Source organism: Gigantopelta aegis, chromosome 6, assembly GCF_016097555.1.
Source record: "Gigantopelta aegis isolate Gae_Host chromosome 6, Gae_host_genome, whole genome shotgun sequence".
NCBI classification, from domain to species: domain Eukaryota; kingdom Metazoa; phylum Mollusca; class Gastropoda; order Neomphalida; family Peltospiridae; genus Gigantopelta; species Gigantopelta aegis.
The window spans coordinates 92,965,775-92,989,124 of NC_054704.1; the positions used below are offsets into that span (position 1 = coordinate 92,965,775).

A 23,350-nucleotide genomic window follows, 5' to 3' on the forward strand; every position below is an offset into this window, starting at 1 on the left:
CTATTAACAGTACAACAAACTATTTTACAATACACATATATTTAATTTTCCTTTGTCCTTAAAATGCTTCTTCTTCCGTTATGATGTAAGTTTCTGCATGAAATAGATGTCAAACACTCGTAAACGTATGACAGGTATAAATGCTAGTGGCAGACGTAAACTTACGATGTTTTGTGAAACTGGCTCCAGAACAGATCAGAAAAGTTTAGTTACATTTCGGCCGTTCAACAACGGCATATGAGAAAAATACAAAAATTAATAATACACAATGTTTTACCGAATGCTCATATACCACTAGAGTTTCGAGCATGTCCGTTCCGGGGCCTGTCTCTGGATAGCCAGTGACTTGCTCCGGGACAGAACAAAATTAAGGGGATAATTTTGAAATTGACATCCAAAAATTAAATAGTGGGCCTTTAAAATTTTGATGTGCATCTGTAATTAATATAATTAATAAAGACAATTCTACTCATTAAATTTGGTCGCTAGATTAGATCGGGCGGTCAAAAAGAAATTAGATAGATAGAAAGATAACACGCCTGATTTGGGATGGGGGGAGGGGGGTTGAAAATGGACATAATTTTGAAAATAGCAATTAGTAAAAGAAATTAGTAGGATTAAAATTTCTGCATGAAATAGATGTCAAACACTCGTAAACGTATGACAGGTATAAATGCTAGTGGCAGACGTAAACTTACGATGTTTTGTGAAACTGGCTCCAGAACAGATCAGAAAAGTTTAGTTACACTTCGGCCGTTCAACAACGGCATATGAGAACAATACAAAAATTAATAATACACATGTACCAAGATGATTTAGATAAAAGTTATCTATATATTAAAATCATATCAAAGTATAACAATATACTATATTCATGGTATAAGCTGGACAACAAAACCGACCAGTCTGGTAACAAATGTGGTAAGAAAATCTTGACCCAAGTGCCAGTTTTATTTAACAAATGTGCAGACAAAATAAACCGACCTATAAACATCCGATTTTCGAATTAGCTTGAAACATATTCGTTGAGGGAACTTTAATTTGCATTTTGGCCAACCTGGGGTTAATACTGAATATAAATAAAGTTTGACATTATAAAACATTTTGTAGACATTGGTCAAATATTAGAATAAATATATTTATTGAATACTTGTAGTATTTTGCTCTAAGAATGTATTTATAACCACAGGCGTTTAAAAACATTAACAATAATATTTATATAAGATTTTTTTTTGTTTAATTTACTTATGCGAATAAATAATGGAATTGGTCTCCAATTTAATTGATATCACATTAAGAACATAATTTATCTTTCCAGGGGATATAATTCCCGCGCAGTTTCAATCTGCAAATATTGGCATGATTTTCTACACTTCATAACGGTAGTCCATAACCTGATTTGGGATAACGCAATCATTACATTTTTTTTCTAATTAATTATTTGGAAAATTCATACATTTTGTCTCTTGAGGACAGCAATATGCCATTGCACCAGGTTTGTACATATTGATCTTGTTGTCTACATTTAATTTATGTGTTTTGTGTGACGCCAATTTAGTGAAATAAACGTCCGTGATGTACAAACATCAGTCATGCCTAAGCCATACACCCCCGCACAGAATCGCAATCGGAGACAGAAATACTCGACGGTAAAATTCCGTTTGTGGAGCACTATAACGAAGGTCGTCCCATAATACTAATAATTCCCAGCCCACGCAGAAAGTAATTATACCAGAAGCGTGGGAGGAAACTGCTTTGATAAGCCTATGGTGTTAGCAGCGACACGTCAAACAGTTGAAGACTCCGAGGAATTCTTGCACAATGGATCTTTGAACGTTTCGTTATAAAGGAATTTTAATTTTCATATATATACCGCATGACAGTTCGCGTCTAAGTTAATTTTTTCTCCAAAATGACAATTAATATGATTTGTTTTAACAGTGTTTTTAATTTGGTAATATTATTTTAATGTAAATTCATTTAAATAAACAAATGGAAGAAGATATATTATTTGTGGTGACAAACCAGGCGGCTGTGATTCGGAAATCGTTGGAATATATACACGTCTGTGCTGGATGTTGACAAACATTTTTTTTATTCATTCCTGGACAAAACAAAAGGATGAAGTGGAAAATTCTGTACTATTATTCTCTGCCAGATCTATGCATGTTTTAAAATAGTGCTTGTTTAAACAGATGGAATTTTACCTGATGTTTGACAGTTAATTGAAGCCAAGTAAATCCAATAGCTGGACTAAATAGTATCAATAACGTGGCTGGACTATATAATATGATAATAACATCGCCGGACTGTATAATATGAATAATAACATCGCCGGACTGTATAATATGAATAATAACATCGCTGGACAGTATAATATGAATAATAACATCGCTGGACAGTATAATATGAATAATAACATCGCTGGACAGTATAATATGAATAATAACATCGCCGGACAGTATAATATGAATAATAACATCGCTGGACAGTATAATATGAATAATAACATCGCCGGACTGTATAATATGAATAATAACATCGCTGGACAGTATAATATGAATAATAACATCGCTGGACTATAAAACATGAATGATAACAAATACAGAATATATATATAATAATAATAAATGGCAGTTTGTACTGAAATGTTTATTTAATTATATCACTGCAGAATAATATGGAGATACCTGGGATGAATTGACATTAAATGTGTGTGAATTGACGCTAAATACATGCATATTGACACTGAATGTGTGTATACTCTAAATAACAGCTTACGAAAAGTTGTTTTCGAAGGAAAGTATGTAGATAATCACTCTCGGGAATACTTTTAATAATTGCACCAAAACTCACCTAGTTTCTTCCGACATCACAAGAGCAAGGACAAGGGAATAATTTAACGACTCGGATTATAGTTCGTGTTTCTGTGTCCACGTGTTTAAGGGACATACCCTAGTTTTTAAACACTACGGCATATTTTTGACTATTATAGCCGTTTTTGATAACAGAAATCATACTTTACTTAGATTTTATGGTTTAGATGATAGTTTCCGTACATTCGAAATATTTTTGGTCATCCTGGTGTTTTAAATATCACAAAATGCATTTCTCGTATTTTTAAAAACGCACGTGCGTCTGACAAGTAACAGTTATGGAGTCGAGTTTTAGTCTATTTTCAGAGGGTATTTCACCATTTCAAAGTCACAGACTCATGTCTCACTCAGTGGTAACTTTATCCAAATGTGTTACAGGTTTATAGATTAACTCAACTTAGTGTTCATTTTCACGGGTTTGAACTAGGGTCTGTCCCTTTAATATCATAGAATATGTTAGTCCGATCAATCCGCCGTCAAACTGAATTTGAAATTTGAAATTCAATTTAACGGCAGGTGTTTGGGACAAAGAACATTTCAGAAATTAAAATGTGCAATTATCCCCTCCCCTTTTCGTCTGTTCAGGGAAGAACAGTAAAAACATACGTTTCTGGCGCACAGACATTCCGAAGGAAGATATTCCACGGGTTTCTTTTCTCACCGTGGCGTTGCTTAATACGTTTCTTTTCTTTCCTTAACACTGATTTTTGTTTTACTTTTCATAACTACATTTTAACATTTATTTACGCCATGTTGGCTCTATCTTTGTACGTGAATTTTAAAGCTATATTTGAGAGTACTATCGGTTAAAAGGAAAGGTTGAAGAGTCAAATTAGCCAAATGCTAATTTTCATACAACGTGGCTAAAAAATTACCGTGGTATTTGGCTTATAAAATTTTATTTGAATTAGCCATCTTTAAATTATTTTCACGGAAATACAAGATCATTTGTGAAAATCGGCTAAACCAAAATTATTTCCAGTATGATCCCCGCACACCACTGTATAATATTACTTTCTTACACACCCGTTGGTGAGAACACCATGCGTTATTTTTGATAACGCATAGTTGTTTACACACGTACGTGTGTTAACAATTTCAAGACATACGACTGGCTGCTCCAGTTCACCAATGACATGCGTCCAATAAATAAAACAGCACGGTGAAAATCGATTACACTGTGACGTATAGTTAACCTGATAATCATGGGTCTGTGAGGCGTACGTCAGCTAAAAGTACAACGGCTGTAAATAACTTTTAGTCGAAAAAGATGTTATAATTGGCTTAAAACCAGGGGGAGGGGATGAGGACATGTAAGAAATAGAATAATACATTCGTGTCCGTTAGATACCATTTATCTCACAACTTGTTGTTTTAAAACGTATCAAACTCGTTTTCGCTCGTTAGATACATTTTAAAACAACTCGTTGGTGAGATAAATGGTATCTAACAGCCACTCGTGTATTATTCTCTATATATAGATGTTCCAGATCTATTGCAAACGTTCATTTTGTTTTATAAATTCGTGCAGTAAAACTTTGAACTTAATTATACGAAACTGCTAAAAACAAAAAAACAACACTGTACCAGAAAACAAAACAAACATGAAATTAATCTAATGTAGTTCGTGTCATGGGCATCAGCAAGCCACGTGGCCAGGTAACTTAATCAACGTCGTCACATGCTAAGAATTAGCGCTGTTCGAGGGAATGGTATGAAAACATCAACATCCATTACTGTTGTTTATTTTGTCTAGCGCACGGACAAACAGGTAGAGGTACCGCAGCGTAAGTGGAAACCGTCGATTGTCTTTCCCACCACGGCGTGGTGATAATTGACTGGTCTTAGGTGGATGCATAACGACCCACGTCTCACATGCAGGGAACCGGTTATGGGATCGACTAGACTGGTAATGAGGGGTCTTTTCACATGCAGTGTGAACAGCATGCATGCTGATTTTGTATAAACTGGTTGTGTAAGGTTGCAGTGAACACGTTTAAAAGGCTTTTACCTCTACGTAATACCTCGTTTCGTGGTATCTAAATACTGTGTGCATGGGGCACTTTAATAATGTTTTAATACAGTTCGGTCGTGACAAAGGGAATAGTCAGGCGGCCCGTTTTCTTTTAATGATTAGGTGGGCAAACATTAATGATGTCAGTGCATTTTAATTCCAAGATCCGTGTCATGATACATTTAGTTACATTATGTTAGGAAATTAAATTACTAACTTTCACTGACCATTTCACCGACTTACGCAGGCGCGGATCCAGGATAGTTTAACAGAGGGGGCCCAACACCTGTTGTTGTTTTTCAAAATAGAATTTAAAGGTCCTTGGCAGGTGGACGGGATACGTTTCCTTTTTTTGTGTATTCTGTAAATAGGGGATGGGCCCCTTGGGCCCCCGCCTGAATCTGCGCCTGTTACGTTTTGTAAAACTGCAATTAAAAATCCTTAATAATAAACTCTGCGTCTCGACATAATTAAAGTGTTTTCGGTAACTTGATACACTGGTAAAATGAGATTATAACTTTAAATAGTCCATATCTTTTATAAGGAAAAACATTTCTTCTTTTTTAAATCCCAAAATTTGAATTAGCGTTCAGATGAGGAGTGATTAAATAATGGAACATCTTTCTGCATGTCTTCATTGGACAAATGGAAGTATGTTGACTGACAGAAATTACATCTGACAGGATGCGAACGGAAACCATCGCCGAACCAGAGGCGGCGAACGTAGACAAATGGACCAAGAAATTGGCGTAACGAAGAACGTGCTAAAAAGATATATTAAAATCACGCTGAGAGCTAAGTGACAAGTCGTTGACGGATAGCAGGCTATTGTAATAGATGCAATCATTAATATCCGGCCCAGGAATGCAGGACAAACTCTCGGCCAGAACATTAAGTATAGGAGACGCCTTAACCAGACGATAATGTACGCGAAGCCAGACGTTTTACCGAAATTCTTCCGAAAGACGTGACCAGCAGGGCAGATGAGTAGTTTGCAAATCGGTACACAGCGATTCGTTTTCGGTGGCATTGTTGTTAATAATAAAATATTAAAAGAGTATTATTACCAATATCGATAACTGAAAATAGCAAGACATTGATTTTGTTAATAAGTCGATGTACTATTACGGTAAGTAGCGAACAACACACTAATTCGAGCGCTACACGGAAATTGCCGAAGTCATATTTACCAATAAATCGGATGAACGGAAATTACCGACGTCTGTTGGACAGCATTTTTTTTTTTTTTTTTTAGATCTTTGCCGACTTTAATGTAAATGTTATTTGACAACTTTTAGCAATGTGCACACTCTTTACGCTTTTGTGCGCATCTGATAATCTGACTTATAACTGGTCAAATCTTTGGTGTGCACATTAGAAGGAAAGAAGATTTCAATAATAGTTATATGACATCGGACATATATCACACAGATAATGTGCTACTATTTTCAATTAGCAGTAATGGATCTGTTAAATGTACCATCTCACAGAAAAGACCGTACATACTACGGTTTATGTTAAACCATTCGTGGAGTACTGTTTGGAACGAGAAATAGCCTAATGCGACCACTGACGGAGGTCTATCCTAGACCGACTGCGAATCAAACGAGTACTTCCCCACTAGGTTACGTCCCGCCTTGTTATGGATATTAGAAGTCATACATGGAGCATGATTTGTCTGAATCCGTTCAGACACCTTGAGAAACAAAACACGACTGCAAAAATACCCTCATTTCATTTCATGAACTAAACTGCGACATGCTTGTGTGGAGTCTGACAGTGAAGGAAGACAGGCAGACAGACAGACAGACAGACATACAGACAGACAGACAGAGAGAGACAGAGAAACAGAGACAGCAGGCGAAAAAAACCTTGCTAATTTTTTTACTGAGGTTGGGATCACCAACAGACAGAGAGAGAGAGAGAGAGAGAGAGAGAGAGAGAGAGAGAGAGAGAGAGAGAGAGAGAGAGAGAGAGAGATGGGCTTCAAAAGAAAGAAAGAACTGCTGTATAAGAAAAGAAAATAGACCCCCCATCCCCAAATATCCCCAATTTATAACGGAATTATGTGTAGTTGTAGTTAACATGTAGTTAACGTTGGGAATTTTGTTTTAAAACATATCAGTTTACGTAAAAAAAATCATAAAACATGTATTAAAGTGTTTTATCAGTTTTAACGATTTTATTTCTTATCTCTATATGATATTTATGCTATATTGTCTGATAGATGATGACTAAGCAATGAATATAGAGGATTCGTCACGAGTATTTTTTAATATGGAAAATATCAACCGAGTTTATGTTAAAAAGAACAAATAACTAGACGAGGTTGATATTTTACATATTAAAACACACGAGTAGCGAATTCTATTTATCCTATAACACTTCTAAAATAACATTTTAATTAAATTTTTAGTAATTCACAGAATCAAAGTCGCCTTCATCGGTAATATGACGTCATCACAATTAGCACAAATTAGTCACGCATTTTAACTAAAGCTTTGAAAACGTTACGCTTAGGTACACAGGACTTGTTGGCTTGTAAGCAAATGACCCATCCACAGCAACACATTACCTAGAGACCTTGCACATTTGCATACCATTATTAACCGGGTTAATACACTAAAATTGTCACATGAGTTTATGACATGGATATCATGGGTAAGTTATAGGATAAATGATTCTACTATTGTTACAGTTTCATATGGAGTTTATGTTCTCCTGGACAGAAGAAAATGATTTGATTGAGGACATGGGGAACTCCTTTAATATTGAATAAGTATGAAATGGATAATGGGCTTTGACCCACATTATAATAGATGTACATCATAACAGTAATGGTACATGTATTAAATATTATAGAACTTGAATGTATGCCATGGTTGTATATATGCAAAATCGATGTACCGCATTGAAGCTAAATAAATACTTTTGTAGTTGTAGTTGTATTGTTGATGAAATTGTGAACCCCATACAATAAAGTCTTAACTAGAAAAAAAATCTTATTTCCTCCGTGTGAAAATGTCATAATGCTAGAATAAGACTATCAACTGTCACAACGAAGTTGGCCATCTCTATGATTGTGTTGTAATTTTCCCAACTCCCAACTTACGATGGGTGCGCTCAGATTAACAAGTAATCGGTCGTAGTAGTTGAATACGACGACAATCGAGTTGTAAGCGCTCAGATTTACAAGTAATCGGTCGTAGTAGTTGAATACGACGAGAATCGAGTTGTAAGCGCTCAGATTAACAAGTAATCGATCGTAGTAGTTGAATACGACGAGAATCGAGTTGTAAGCGCTCAGATTTACAAGTAATCGATCGTAGTAGTTGAATACGACGAGAATCGAGTTGTAAGCGCTCAGGGCCCAATTCCACAAACCATCTCGTAAACCTAGTTTTGCACGTAAATGTAAATTTACGACTAAAAAACAATTCTTATTACTATCATAGTACAACAAATATAGTTTTAAGTACACATATTTCGTTTTCTTTTTGTCATTAAAATTCTCAATTTTCCGTAATTATGTTACAAATGCCAGGTATGACTGCTAGTCGCAGACGTAAACTTACGATGTTTAGTGAAATTGGGCCCTGACTAGCAACTGGACAGTCGTAGAAGTGGAGAGATCGGCGAGTTGGCCAACTTCGTCGTGACAGTTGGTAGTCTAACACTAGCATAACATGCTATGTTATTAAGCGTTGTAGCGCATCCTGGACAATAACCTTATTGGTATTAAAGCTCGTGACAATTAAAACTATTTCACTGGGGACATATACCTTATAGTAAACGGTAACTCGGTCACTATCCTCTACATGCGACTATGATAGATGGTCCTGGCGTGGGGGTAGACTTATTTGATACAAATCTCTGTGTATAAGACCAGTGAATGATAACCGAATGGAGTCAGACATCCCTCTTTGAAGTGTATTTTTAACGTATTGCTAATGGTGTAAGTTGTTAGATTAGGTGTAGCGCGTGGCGGAGGTGTGCTGCTGGGGTGGGTACTGGCCAGATATCAGTGCATTAGTAGTACTGTTGGTACATGTTCCAGGACATGTGGCTCCTGGATCTCCAGATAATCTGCAGATTCGCGCGCACTCGGAGCATCTGGCAGACGAGTTTCAGTAGTCTTTATCTTCCCAACCGTTTTGATATATGCCGCCATTTTTTTATTTATGTTTTATTCAGGAGGAAGAAGAAGTATGGCATATTCCAGTGCAAGTTTATTATTCTTTTTTTTTAAACCACAAAAAAACTAAACATTTTTCAAGTCCATTCCATAACCTGGCAGACGATTTTCAGTATTCCCGAAAAGTATTAATATTATTAATTTTATCGATTGCTTATCACACCTCTCATAAAAAAGAAAAAAAAGAACATAGTATTTTATTGTATGGCAAGTGAATTTGATTTTGATAATTTTTATCTTCTTGATACATGAATAGTATTGATTCTTAATTTAAAAAAGAAAGAAAATCGTGTCGCTATCCAAAAAGTTTTAAATTAGAACATCTTTCAATCAAAATGAATAATGTTAACAGTTAACATTTTCATATCTTATCATAATCTTTATAATATTAATGCTACATTGTCTAAACGACGATTATTGAGCATTACATAGGATACTAAACACGATACAATTTTGTATAGACATTTATGTCAGTCGGGAGTGGCAGTCCTCTTATAGAATGAAGCATCTGTGGCCTATTTATCAAAACACCGTGTATTTACGTTCACGGTTAACCGTGTAACACATGTGGTACGTTTACGTTTTGGAATCTATTTCAAGGAGAAAATTATGACATTTCAAAAGACAGATCACGGAAAGTACGAAAGAAAATGATTTATGTGTATTTCGAAGTACTGTTCGTACTAATAGTCCGGGAGCCCAGAGAGGTTTAATTAGCACTGCGAGTACAAAAGGTCCGAGGCCTGGAATATGTAGGTGTGGGCTGTGGGACCCCCAAACGGCCATTCTTAAGTGTCATCTCCTGTACCAATCCGAGGGGCCGCCCCTCAAAATACCCCAAATTTTAAGTTTAATTAGCATGGTTGAGTACACCAATCACACCTACACCAAAATGTTCTCTGTTGATGTACTAATTAAGATCCACCATTCTTAAGTGTTGGCTCCTGTACTTAGTCCACTTAAGAACGCCCCTAATTAGCACTAATTAGAAGTTTAATTAGCATGGTTGAGTACATCAACGAAACTGATGCCAAAATATTCTTTAGGGTACCCTGACTAGGATCAGTGATTCTTAAGTGTCAAAACCTGTACCGAATCCACTTAAGAACGGGTCAAAGGTCACAATCCACCCAATTTCAGGTTTAATTAGCACGATCGAGTACATCAACGAAACTAACGTTAAAATTTTCTCTGTTGATGTACAAATTAAGATCCTCCACCATTCTTAAGTGTCAACTCCTGTACTTAATCCACTTAAGACTGCTACTAATTAGCGCTAATTAGAAGATTAATTAGCATGACTGAGTACATCAACGAAACTGATGCCAAAATATTCCTTAGGGTACCCCCACTAAGGATCAATGATTTTTAAATATCAACCCCTGTACTGAATTCACTTAAGGTCAAAGGTAACAATTTGCCCAATATTAGGTTTATCAAAACTAGGCTAGCGATGTTTTGTAAAGCGTGGTGTGTTACGACTTTATCAAAACTAGGCTAGCGATTTTTTGTGAAGCGTGGTGTGTTACGACTTTATGAAAACTAGGCTAGCGATGTTTTGTGAAGCGTGGTGTGTTACGACTTTATCACAACTTCCCTTGGACTCTGTCTTTTTGTGCAGAAATACGAGTTTGATTAAGCTAATAGTTTTGTTGTTAACATCGATCGAATTTCTATATTTAAAAACAATTGTTTATTTACTGATTTCCAAATATGACTTACTCTGTAGAGAGTTCATGATTTTCTTTCCGCTTTATAATAAACAAACAGAAACGAATTTTAATGCATTTAAAAAAAAAAAAAAACATAAGAAGAAAAAAACTGATTTATCATAGGTTTTTAAGTTTTTACTTTGCTAGGCTCTATTCATAACACATATATTATCCGCGGTAAGTTCTGAACAATACATTTATATTTTACAATCCAAAATTAGAAAAGAATTGAATATTCTAGAATGAAAAAAAAAAGATATAACAAAATTTAAATTTTTATTACAGTTGATAACAAATTCCACAATAAAGTTCTACTAGCCTGGCAAAGGCCGCAGTATTTTATAAATATGAATGCTTAGAGAAAATAAAAAAGAGATGAGAAAGATAAAACAAACCACAAACAAGCAAACAACATTTTCAACAAGTGACGTATTTATCGACTACTCGGGCCTGTCTTTTAACGTCTCCTGCTATCGGGCTATCTATTGAATGCTCTTGTTTGTAAAAGCTGCACCCGGCGTGTGATTAGATAAAACACACACACACCTATTGGGTATACGACTTAATGACCGTCAAAAACACTCGATTCGTTGTCCAACTGGGTAATAAAAGGAGCAACATGGAGGGTTTCACACACTCGGGGTGATATAGTAGCCATTGTCGTATGACTGCGCTTGTTGCTCTTCTATGCAAATGTCACCGCATGTTGTAACCTTGTTGTATATTGGCTATTATAAACGGTGGCGGGCACTGGCTGTTTGTAAACAAACCGTATCACCAATGCTCGTAACTGAAGCCTGTTCAGGAGGGCGAGCGAGAGATAGCGGACGTTCGCTAGATTGCTTTTGGCTCCTAACAATAGATGATAAATATAATGTGATAAAAGACTATGGTACCAGTCAAATTGTTCGCGAACGCTCGGCCTCCTGAACACATATCTGATTTGGGGAAGGCATAGCCCATTGGTATAGCGCTCGCTTGATGCTCCACAATTGGAGTAACAATGTAGTGTAGTGCATATAAAAGATCCCACACTGCGAATCGAAAAGAACAGACCCTAGCGTGGCGACAATGTGTACTCTCTCATTATCTGTATGGTCCTTAACTAAGCAAAGTATTCTCGACGCCAAATAATGGTAATGTGTTGAGAGTGTCTTTAAACGAAACATACCATCTTTCCTTCGCCATTAGCCTGATGCATGTTGAGAAGGGCGACCTAGACTAGTCTCTGGCCCGAGATAGCGGGTTCAGTAAGATGTAGTGTTGTCCAGATCTGAGACACACCATCTTCGATATCGTTAACTTTAAATGGGGGACCTATCTGTGGGTGTCCAGTGGAATCTACATCAGTCGGTAGAGCGCTCTTCTGAGGTGCTTGGAGTCCTGAGATCGAATCACATCAGTTGACTCATTCTTTCACTGGGCTTTTGCCTCTGTTCCAAACAGTGACCCACGACTGATATATCAAAGCCGTGGTATGTGCTGTTCTGTCTGTGGGATGGTGCATATAAAGGATCCCTTGAGATTATGGAAAAAAATTGCTAAGTACCAACTATTATCAAATGTTTGACATTCAATAGCCGATGATTAATTAATCAGTGTGCTCTAGTGGTGTAAAACAAAACACATTTTAACTTTGTTTCCAACGGAAATGCACAAAACCAAATTATATAATGTTATTTTAAGGCTGGTGGGTGTAAAAAAAAACCCACCTCATCCCCATATAAAAAGCTCTACTTCTACATAATCATGATGAATACTCTGCGACATCTTTCATGTCATAAACATACGTTTTATTCACCCAGTAAACTTGCTTAACGTCCAAAACACAACCTTTTTAAAACACGTTATGGAAATTTCCCTAAGGTGCGAAGACGCGTGTTCAAGCAAGGCAGTAAACAGTCAAACAGGACATTTACTCGAGAAACTGTAACCGGAAGTGAATAGCGGAACATCGTAGCTCTCTGTTGATTGTCGAGAAAGGCGGGTCGCGACGTTGTTAACGTAGACTGTCACGATATATTAGACGGCGAATGTTGTTTGTTGGTGGTAATTATGAGACGTATGACATGCTTGGCAACAACGTACACGTATATATCTACACTCCGATGTGCCGGCTGCCTACTGTACACAGTTACATTACTATTTGTTGGCACAGCTCAAGAAATAAAAGAGCATCGCAAGACGATGCAGAAATAATATACCTATAGATGTCAGTTCTGGGTCAGAGAGATAAACAGACACGCACATGGGCTGATAGATGAACGGACGGACAGACGTAGAATGATAGGCGATAATGATGACGATGACGATTATACCAACGACAACGATGACGTCGGCGATGGTGTTGGTTCTGATGAATGTGATGGTGATGATAATGACAACGATGGTGATGGGATGGTGGTTGAAGTTGGTGAATGTGATGATAATGATGATGACGACGAAGATGATGGTTGTTGTGGTGATGATGATCATGTGATAATACTAGTAATAGTTTTGATGATGGTGATGATGACGATGACGATGATGGTGATGATGATGACGGTGATAATAATGCTGATGATGACGACGGCGATGATGGTTGTTGTGGTGGTGGTGGTGATGATGATGGTGATGATAATGGTTTTGATGATGGTGATTATGACGATAGTGATGATAGTGATGACGGTGGTGATGATGATGATGATGATGATGATGATAACGGTATTTATACTATTTCCGTGCTTACATCCAACTGTGTTTCAAGCCAAATGTAGTGGACATGCGACTAGACTGTATTTCTACTCAGAACTGAAGTTAAAGGTTATTTTATAGGTCATCGGTAAGGGATACTTTAAAACACACTTTAATGTACTATTATAACATGGCAGCACATACCACGACCTTTATCATCGATAGAGCACTAGTTTGTGTCTATGGCTTGCATTTCCCGGATTTTTTTTTTATTATTTTTTTTGGTGTTGCTGTTGTTGAACTAATCGATGTGCAATATGGAATGATGTCATACGTAAGTTGGATACGAACCCATTACCTGCGAGACTTCAACCGGATCACGTGTCACCTGAGGACCGTGGACTAGAGTTCGTTGGGTGTTAATTATGTACGCTGGTTCGAGGACTGACAGTTCGCGTTGAGTTCAAACGTCCCAGACCTTTGAAAGGAGGTGTCACAGCGCAACAGATGGCGCGTCAGAGGTATCAATACGCTAATCATAGAGCACAACGCCTCGCAGACGGCTGAGATTTGACAAATGGCTGTTTGATCAACAGGCCGGGCTTAACACTGACGAAGTGATATTTAAATCGGTCTAATATTTGCATTAATTCAGTGAACGCAGAATAGGTATATTATTATGTTCGAGAGATAGTCACCGGAGTGCCTTTCAGAGTGCTTCCGGTCGACGATTAATTAATCAAAGCGTTGGTTTCTGAGTAGGTTTTACGTCTGCACAGAACTGGATATATGTATTAGTTTTTGGTATATAGCTGGCAGGCTTGTGTTACACATCTGCGGTCAACAGTAGCGGATATAACGACTTGTATGGATAAAGTATTATTACGATGCATGCGTGTGTGTGTTTACTGATAGAGGTGTGAATATCGATATATTGTATGAATGTCGAGTTTGTCTAGTACATACAGATGTAAACGCACTGGGTTGTATCTCATACTGTTGTTGGGTCTTGAACCTATGGTACGGATTTGTCCACAGTTCTTAGACCACCAAGATAACTATTAAGCCACCGAGACATTCTTAATTATAACGAATACACCCATTAGATATACTCCACGACATTAATTTAAAAAAGGGTGGGCCGTACCCAGTGGTAAAGCGCTCGCTTGATGCACGGTCGGTTTAGGATAGATCCCCGTCGGTGGGCCCATTGGGCTATTTATACCAGTGCACCACGACTGGTATATCAAAGACCGTGGTAAGTGTTATCCTGTCTGGGATGGTGCATATAAAAGATTTCTTTCTGCTAATGGAAAAATGTAGCGGGTTTCCTCTAAGACTATATGTAAAAATTACCAAATGTCTGACATCCAATAGTCGATGATTAATAAATCAATGTGCTCCAGTGGTGTCGTTAAACAAAAACATTTTACTTTAATTTTAAAATGTGCGTTATGACACTCCTTACTATATGTACCTTTCTCCCGTCAAAGACGAACTGTTCTGAGAAAACCTTTGTTTAATCTAGGCTAGGCGTTTGCTTTAAATGTCATTTAATAATTTCGATGTCTTAAAGGGACAATCCAGAGTTTGCAGCAATTTTTAAGATGTTATCGACTGAGACTTTTTAACGATCGTAATTACATATCAAATATATTTTTCTGCATAATATATTTGTGGCTACATATTAAACATGTTTCTGATCGTTCTAATATTTGTACTAGGTTAAATGTAATTTTATTTCCTAATATATATATATATATATATATATATATATATATATATTTGTACATACGAAATTATTTGAAGACAAAATCCAGTTTTGGCTTCTTACACATATTAAGACGACCAGAAATACATTGAATATACAGACACTGATATTCTAAACAAGAAAATATATTTAATATGTAAGTTTAATCGTAGAAAATTTTTATTAGTTGGAAACATCTTACAATGCAGCAAACTCAGGATGTCCCTTTTAAAAAAAAAATGCTACAACTGACTTTAAAATTGTAATTTGAGGGCAGTGGTATATTTACATTGTCTCCGGGAACACATGATGCTGTCACAATGTGAATTGAGACTCGCTTAGCAGAGAGGTACAGTGTGAATAGGTGTGAAAATATTAACAGTTAGACGTATAATAGTGTCATAATGCCGATCTATTTAGATATTATCTACATTGATCGGCAAAAAAGCAAGTAGGAAGAAGAAGGAAATGTTTTATTTAACGATGCACGCAACACATTTTATTTTACGGTTATATGGAAGAAGAAGGAAATGATTTATTTAACGACGCACTCAACACATTTTATTTTACGGTTATATGGCGTCAGACATATGGTTAAGGACCACACATATATTGAGAGAGGAAACCCGTTGTCGCCACTTCATGGGCTAATCTTTTCGATTAGCAGCAAGGGATCTTTATTTGCACCATCCCACAGACAGGGTAGTACATACCACAACCTTTGATATACCAGTCATGGTGCACTGGCTGGAACGAGACATAGCCCAATGGGCCCACCGACGGGGATCGATCCCAGACCGACCGCGCATCGAGCTAGTAAAGTCCTGGTCATCAGGTTGATCATTGGTCTTCCATTATTTCGACTGGATGTCGCAGTCAATGTACGTTTACACGAAAATGCACGAAGATTGATTTCCCGTATAAATATCGATCCGGGCAATGTTTTGACGGCATATTCTATTATATTTTCATTGGACATGAAGGGAAGGGGTATGTAGGAAATTAATTTTTGTCGTCTGTTTAAGTCAACATCTACAAAAAATATGTTTTTGATGAAATGTAAAGCGGCTTTAATGCCGTATCTAATCTAAACTAAATGAGTGAAGTGACAGTAAAGAAAAAGACAACGAGAACTCAGTGACCTCAACAAAAAGGGAATTTCTAAATTAAATGATCACTTTAGTTCGTATTTCCCATCTTACCCCTTTCCACTGGTCACTAAACTGGGCTGGTATATAAATATCTTTACTGTGCCTTCCTGTGGGCGCCCATGAACATATTATTGAGTTCTGCACTTGTTAGTCTCACATAGTCGTCGGGTACAGGGTAGAGGGGTTGGGGAGGCATAGTCACTGGCCCAAAGTTTGAAGATATTCCATTTCCTCAGTGGAAAATAAAATTAATACAGCTCTCCCCAACCCTGCCCCTAGTTGCTGAGAGAGACAGAGAGAGAGAGAGAGAGAGAGAGAGAGAGAGAGAGAGAGAGAGAGAGAGAGAGAGAGAGAGAGAGAGAGAGAGAGAGAGAGAGAGAGAGAGAGAGAGAGAGAGAGAGAGAGAGAGAGAGAGAGAGAGAGAGAGAGAGAGAGGGGGAGAGGGAGGGGGGGGGAGGGGGAGACGAAAGCAAACAAAAACCCCACAAAACAAAACAAAAAACCCACAGAAGTGTGTGTTTCACACCTACTAAGGTTTTGATAACCCGTTGAAATGTTATATTCGCTATCTAGTACTACTACCTCTACTACTACCTACCTCAAAGCGAAGATTTCCGACAGGTGCCTGAGCGTAGGGAATTCCGAGATATTTCTCAACCTCTTCTTTGTTGTATACTCGCTCCACAAATCCCCGCACTCGGCCGTATTTCGTCTTTCTGTCAACGGAATATCCCCTGGAATGGTGATGGCGCACACACGTGGAATTCGTAATAACCACACACAGGACGCACACGTGCAGTAAAGTCCTCGCGGGCAGATCCATCGTTTCGTTGTTTGGTTCGCTGACAGAAAAAACCCCGACTAACTCTCCGAAATGAGATAAAGTATGGCAAATAGCGGACGAAAAGAAAAACTTGTTACCTTAATGAAAAGACGCAGTATGAGGGTATTTGGAGCATTATTTTTGGATCGACCCCAAAACACCAGTCTTACATCTTATATCATATGTGTCCGATATTTCCTAACAACAATTTCGTGCCACTTGAATTAACAGTAACATCCTAGAAAGTTTGTTTTCTTTTTGTTTTGTCTTGTTATTTGAATCAAAAGCTTATCGCATCCTTTTTATTTTAATTTTAGTTTCTTAAAAAAAAATTCTTACAGAAATAAAAAGTCTATACGATTTCAGTTGACCACGATAACATAGATACTAATAGTAAAACGGTTTGCCGGTAAGTATGTATAAAAACAATACCGTCTTGGAGGTATTATCCGATAGTATCCATAACCCCGAGGGCGGAGTCAGAGGTACAGTGGGCGGGGCGTATATCACATGGCGCGACGAACGCAGATTCGAACCTCCATGAATGAAGAGCGAAACAAGTTTGCGTTCCGAGTGAGTAAACTTTGATCCGCACGGTGAGTGGTTCCGCGCTGGGGTCGCTGTCGGCGGTCACGTGAATCGGAGTTGACGGCGTCTGGCGGCTAATGATATATCGTGTAGCGGCAACCTATTGCAAACACACCTGGACTCACAACCACGGTTATAGTGTCGAAATCTGTTACACGTGCTCACAGATATTATTATACAAAATAAATGTTAAAATCTGCTATTAATGACACCTGTAAACCGTTATTTTGAGGTCTGTATAAACACAACCGTTCTTATTATCAACTAGAATGTCACTGACAGTTTATCTGTTCAAACTAGAGAATTATTACGTCGTAAATCAATTTGTTTTCATCACATCTCTTTTAATTCCTTTTTATTATGAACTATATTTCATTATCCAGTCAGTCAGTCAGTCAGTCAATCTATCAGTCAGTCAATCTGTCAGTCAGTCAGTCTGTATGTCTGTCTGTCTGCCTGTCTGCTTGTCTGTCTACCTGCCTGCATGCCTGCCTGTCTGCATGCCTGTCTGTCTGTCACTCACTCACTCACTCACTCACTCACTCACTCACTCACAGACTCACTCACAAATACATATCTTTGTAAATCATGATTTTACGTAGCATTCTTTTCTTGTATCTCTTCTAATCCTTACAATTAAAAACAAGTTTCATGCATTCATTCATTCAGTCATTCATTCATTCATTCATTCATTCATTTTTATTCATTCTCATTCATTCATTCATTTATTCATATTAAACCGAACGACCACTTCGGTAACCAGTCGAAATAGTTTGCAAATGTTTAGTGAAAAACGTCTGGCTGAACGTAGGTCCGATTCCTATTTACCACCACCACCACCCACCCCCACCCCACCCCCACCCCCCTCCGCAACTAATTAGTTTACTTTTGGTACGACCCTGAAATAAATTACATCATAAAGAATTTATGTCATTTTCTTTTTACATGTTCAGTGGCAAATCTTAACGGAGATTATTTCAATCTAATCAGGTCGTTAAATGTATTAACACTTTCAAGTTTACACAAAGAAATTTATACGACCCGAACCCCCGATGGGATGTGCCATAGGGCGTACTTAATAAAATCCAGGATTTACAAAGTACTCTCCCTTTAATAGTGTACCGCGAATCTCTATGATAAGTTAGTCTGTTAGTTGTAACTAAATTAAAATGAATGGATACCCAAGGCCAACTGTTTTCAGCAGCTATAACAACAACGACAACAAAAATAATCGGTACTTGAAACACAAAACAAAAAATAAGAGGCAAAATAGCGAAAGGATTTTTAAAACAGACACAAAGAATGAAAAGCAGCCCAAGGCAAAATGATACTTCTTTAGTGTCCTTATCTTTTCTCGGTGTTTAATCATGTAATCCCCATAGAGCTTAGTCACTTTCATCTGTTTAATTAGTTATAACACATACATGTAGGTTTTATTTATTATGATCTGGAACCAACGTCAATATAGCACGTAAGGAAAATGAGTGTTTGATTAATGATACTTGTCCTCACTACATAGACGCATGAGATAGGGAGTGGGATTTCAAGGCGGTTATCCTCTTCACGAAAGTTAAAAAGTTAAAGTTTGTTTTGCTTAACGATACCACTAGATAACATTTGATAATTTTGACATACTGTCGTAGAGAGAAAACCCGCTACATTTGTTCCATTAGTAGCAAGGGATCTTTTATATGCACTATTCCAGACAGGATAGCACATACCATGGCCTCTGTTATACCAGTCGTGGTGCACTGGCTGGAATGAGAAATAGTCCAATGTGCCTACCGACGGGAATCAATCCCAAACCGACCGTACATCAGGCGAGCGCTTTACCACTGGGCTACGCCCCCCCCCCCCCCCCCCCCACACACACACAAGATTAACAGTGATAAAAGTTTTCGGAATTTAATAGGAATTCTCGAGTTTTAATTGCCGTACAGAGCTTCTGGTTTTTCTGCTATTTGTTTGTGTTATGTGTCCGAAACTTACGATATGATTTCGGTGATACTTTGTATGCATTTTGAATGGAAAAAAAAAGACAGAAATGTTTTATTTAACGACGCACTTAACACATTTTATTTACGGTTATATGGCGTCAGACATATGGTTAAGGACCACACAGAGTTTGAGAGGAAACCCGCTGTCGCCACTACATGGGCTGCTCTTTCCGACTAGCAGTAAGGGATCTTTTATTTGCGCTTCCCACAGGCAGGATAGCACAAGCCATGGCCTTTGTTGAACAAGTTATGAATCACAGGTCGGTGCAAGTGGTTTACACCTACCCATTGAGCCTTGCGGAGCACTCACTCAGGGTTTGGAGTCGGTATCTAGATTAAAAATCCCATGCCTCGACTGGGATCCGAACCCAGTACCTACCAGCCTGTAGACCGATGGCCTAACCATGACGCCACCGAGGCCGGTTGCATTCTGAATGAATGGATGCCGTCCTTTAGACCATTGTGCAACCCTACCCCTAGGGCCAATATCTATCCAACCACCAATATTAAAATGTCTGAGTTTTGTGGTCTCTTCAACTGGATAGGCGAATACGCATATACCACACCAATCCTGGCAATTAACCACGGCAATTGGCCATGCCTTGGAGATTGCCGCGGTGGTTTCAATTTTCAACGGCATTTATTTTGTCGTAAAACGTTTAATTTTCTATATCACTTTTTGTCATCGGTTATTTGGTGGGTTTTTTTTTTTTTTAAATACTGACAAATAAAGATGCTCAGAAATGAGTTTTCAGGGCAATTTAGTGTTGTGTATTGTGGATGATGAACGTAAAAAAGAGGTTACTTCAGACGGGTGGGGGTGAGGGTGATTGCGTGACCTCTGTGTTACCCTTTGGTCAAGTGCCGGGCAGAAGGCCTCAGATTACAGTTATCTTCCCATTTGGTTGTCCGGAAAATCCGGAAATTTGTCGGCGCAAATAGTCTACTGTTTGACTGTGATTATTTCATGGCAGACAGCTATGAAGTGGCAACTATTTGACTGAAGTGACAGGGGAGAGCATGTTGTTTGTAAACATGTGTAACTTGTTGACATTGAAGACTTGTTTGTGGTAATTCCGGCCCATGCAAAAGTAGTGCTTTTTGTGTAAAATGGGTGTACTCCGGCCTGGTTTAGAGGATGTGTTTGTTTAAACTAATATGCTGGGAGAAAGAGCTGGACAACAGGGGTTGTCCTTTTCAGGGTATGTGTCCGCCAAGCAGGCAAAGGTACATACAAAAATCCACGGGCCTGCTGATATTAATAAAAATGTTATAGCCTCTAAGGCTATATAGAAACATATAGCGAAATAAATTGTGGCAGAATAATCCATAATGCATATTCAGTGGTCATTACTACAAACATCCTTCCAATCAAGAAATACTACACAGGTCTCCAAGACACTGGCACATGATTACACTTGTTAACAGCTCTCACTGGAAACTGAAAAATATGGTGCAAGTACCTCTTGGTAGGATTTATATTGGCATTTTGTGCCAAAATCTTCATTTTCAAAGTTGTCGTTAAAAAAAACATATTATGGTGTATATCTAAGTAACATATGTAGGGCATATTCATATTAATATGTATTTATAGGGGCTGTTTTGCCTTTTACCAAGTGGCTACATGTCTAATACAGTAAATGAAGTAAATTCAGTAATTATAGCAGGTCAAAATTTCTAATTTCATGTCTAATTTCCCCTCAAATTAGTGTATAAAAATTTGCTGCAAATGGCCCCAATTTTGTGACTTTAACCATCCCTCTGACACATTTCTAATAAGTCACCATATCTTTAATAAGCCTCCAATTATTATATCTAAAATGCAAAATTTTACAGATACAGATTTAAGTTTAATATTTCATTAAACATGAAGTAAATCTAATGAATGATTTTGTTTTCTTTAAATATTTCAAAATCTTTTCAAGACATCACTGTGTAGAAAAAATAGCTGTTTATTGTATGAAAAAAATCAAACATTTGATAAAGTTATTACATTTTGAAGATGGTGTCCCTCAAGTTTCCATTGCTAAAATTGGCCATGACAAGGCACTGTGGTAGGTGTTTTAACACAGCCTCTATATACTCTAATTTTAAAGGTGACATCTCGATACTTACTGAGCATTGCTTTAATATGTATATCATTGGAATGCATTACTGTGGGCCCGTTTTTAGGGGAAAAATGGACTGATAGGCCTCAGATTACAGTTATCTTCCCAATTTATACGCGCAAGTAGTCTGCTGTTTGACTGTGATTATTTCATGGCAGACAGCTATGAAGTGGCAACTATTTGACTGAAGTGACACGGGAGAGCATGTAGTTTGCAAACATGTGTAACTTGTTGACATTGAAGACTTGTTTGTGGTAATTCCGGCCCATGCAAAAGTAGTGCTTTTTGTGTAAAATGGGTGTACTCCGGCCTGTTTTAGAGGGTGTGTTTGTTTAAACCAATATGCTGGGAGAAACAGCTGGACAACAGGGGTTATCCTTTTCAGGGTATGTGTCCACCAGGCAGGCAAAAGTATATACAAAAATCCACGGGCCTGCTGATATTAATAAAAATGTTATAGCCACTAAGGCTATATAGAAACATATAGCGAAATTAATTGTGGTCTGAGGCTAGAAGTCGTATGAGTTACTCAAGGGTAAGTAACTCTATTAAACTATTCCAATCTCCCAACAGCCAATCGTCAATAATTATTACAAACAAGATGACACCGTAAACGCCCAGAGAAGCGCTTTTGTAGCGTTCAAGCAATAGCGACTGGACAGATTAATGTCTGGATGATTGAGTTAAGATGATGCCAAGTGTACTCTGCCAGGATGTTGCAAAGCAAGGCCTGTTTATTGTGGCAACAGTGGACTTACGCAGACGAGAGATAAAGTCGTCAGCTATAAAGATGGATGGACCATGAAATGGTCGTCTGTTAATGACTGGTTGATTATGTTGGCGATATATAAATACAGTACTGTTACAACCACTTACCCCCCCCCCCCCCCCCCCGTCATGGACATAACTCTCTGACGAAGTCAGAGGTTGTGCCCGCGACAGACGTGTTTGAACAGTTCTCTGATGGAAGCATGCCAAAAATTACCCACACCCACAACCACTTGCCGATTACCGATCTAGCTGGAGTAGACGTATGTAGGTTAGTACATAGTAGGTTCGATCCCACTCGGAGCGAGTTTCAACGGCTCGGTGGATAGATGAAGTCTTCTCTCTCACTAACCACTAGCAACTAACAATTAGCCCACTGACCCGAACAGACAGCACAGATAGCTGAGAGTGTGTGCTCCAAGGCCTTAACTACATACGCAAGTAATTTAAATAGCACCCTCACCCATGGTGGGGGGTTGTCCAAAGGCATCCCGTGGACCTACACACACTGCCCTTTTTAATGACTTGCCAGTGCTCTACAACTGGTGTAACAAAGGCCGTGGTATGTATTATCCTGTCTGTTGGATGGTGCATATAAAAGCTCCCTTACTGCTAATCGAAAAGAGTAGCCCATGAAGTGACGACAGCGGGTTTCCTCTATATATATAGACGCCATATAACCGTAAATAAAATGT

The 23,350-nt window shown here is 38.0% G+C and overlaps 1 protein-coding gene across 2 annotated transcripts in view; it reads right to left on the reverse strand.

Annotated features, from left to right (window-relative positions):
• LOC121375602 (cholinesterase-like) overlaps nt 1-17,717 on the reverse strand; it is a 102,389-nt gene extending 84,672 nt beyond the window's left edge. For both annotated transcript variants that reach the window (XM_041503144.1, XM_041503142.1), the window contains exon 1: nt 16,970-17,717. In XM_041503144.1, the coding sequence (XP_041359078.1) occupies nt 16,970-17,194 (225 nt within the window). In that variant the 5' untranslated portion in view covers nt 17,195-17,717. The remainder of the gene's footprint in view (nt 1-16,969) is intronic.
• Between the last annotated feature and the right edge of the window lie 5,633 nt (nt 17,718-23,350).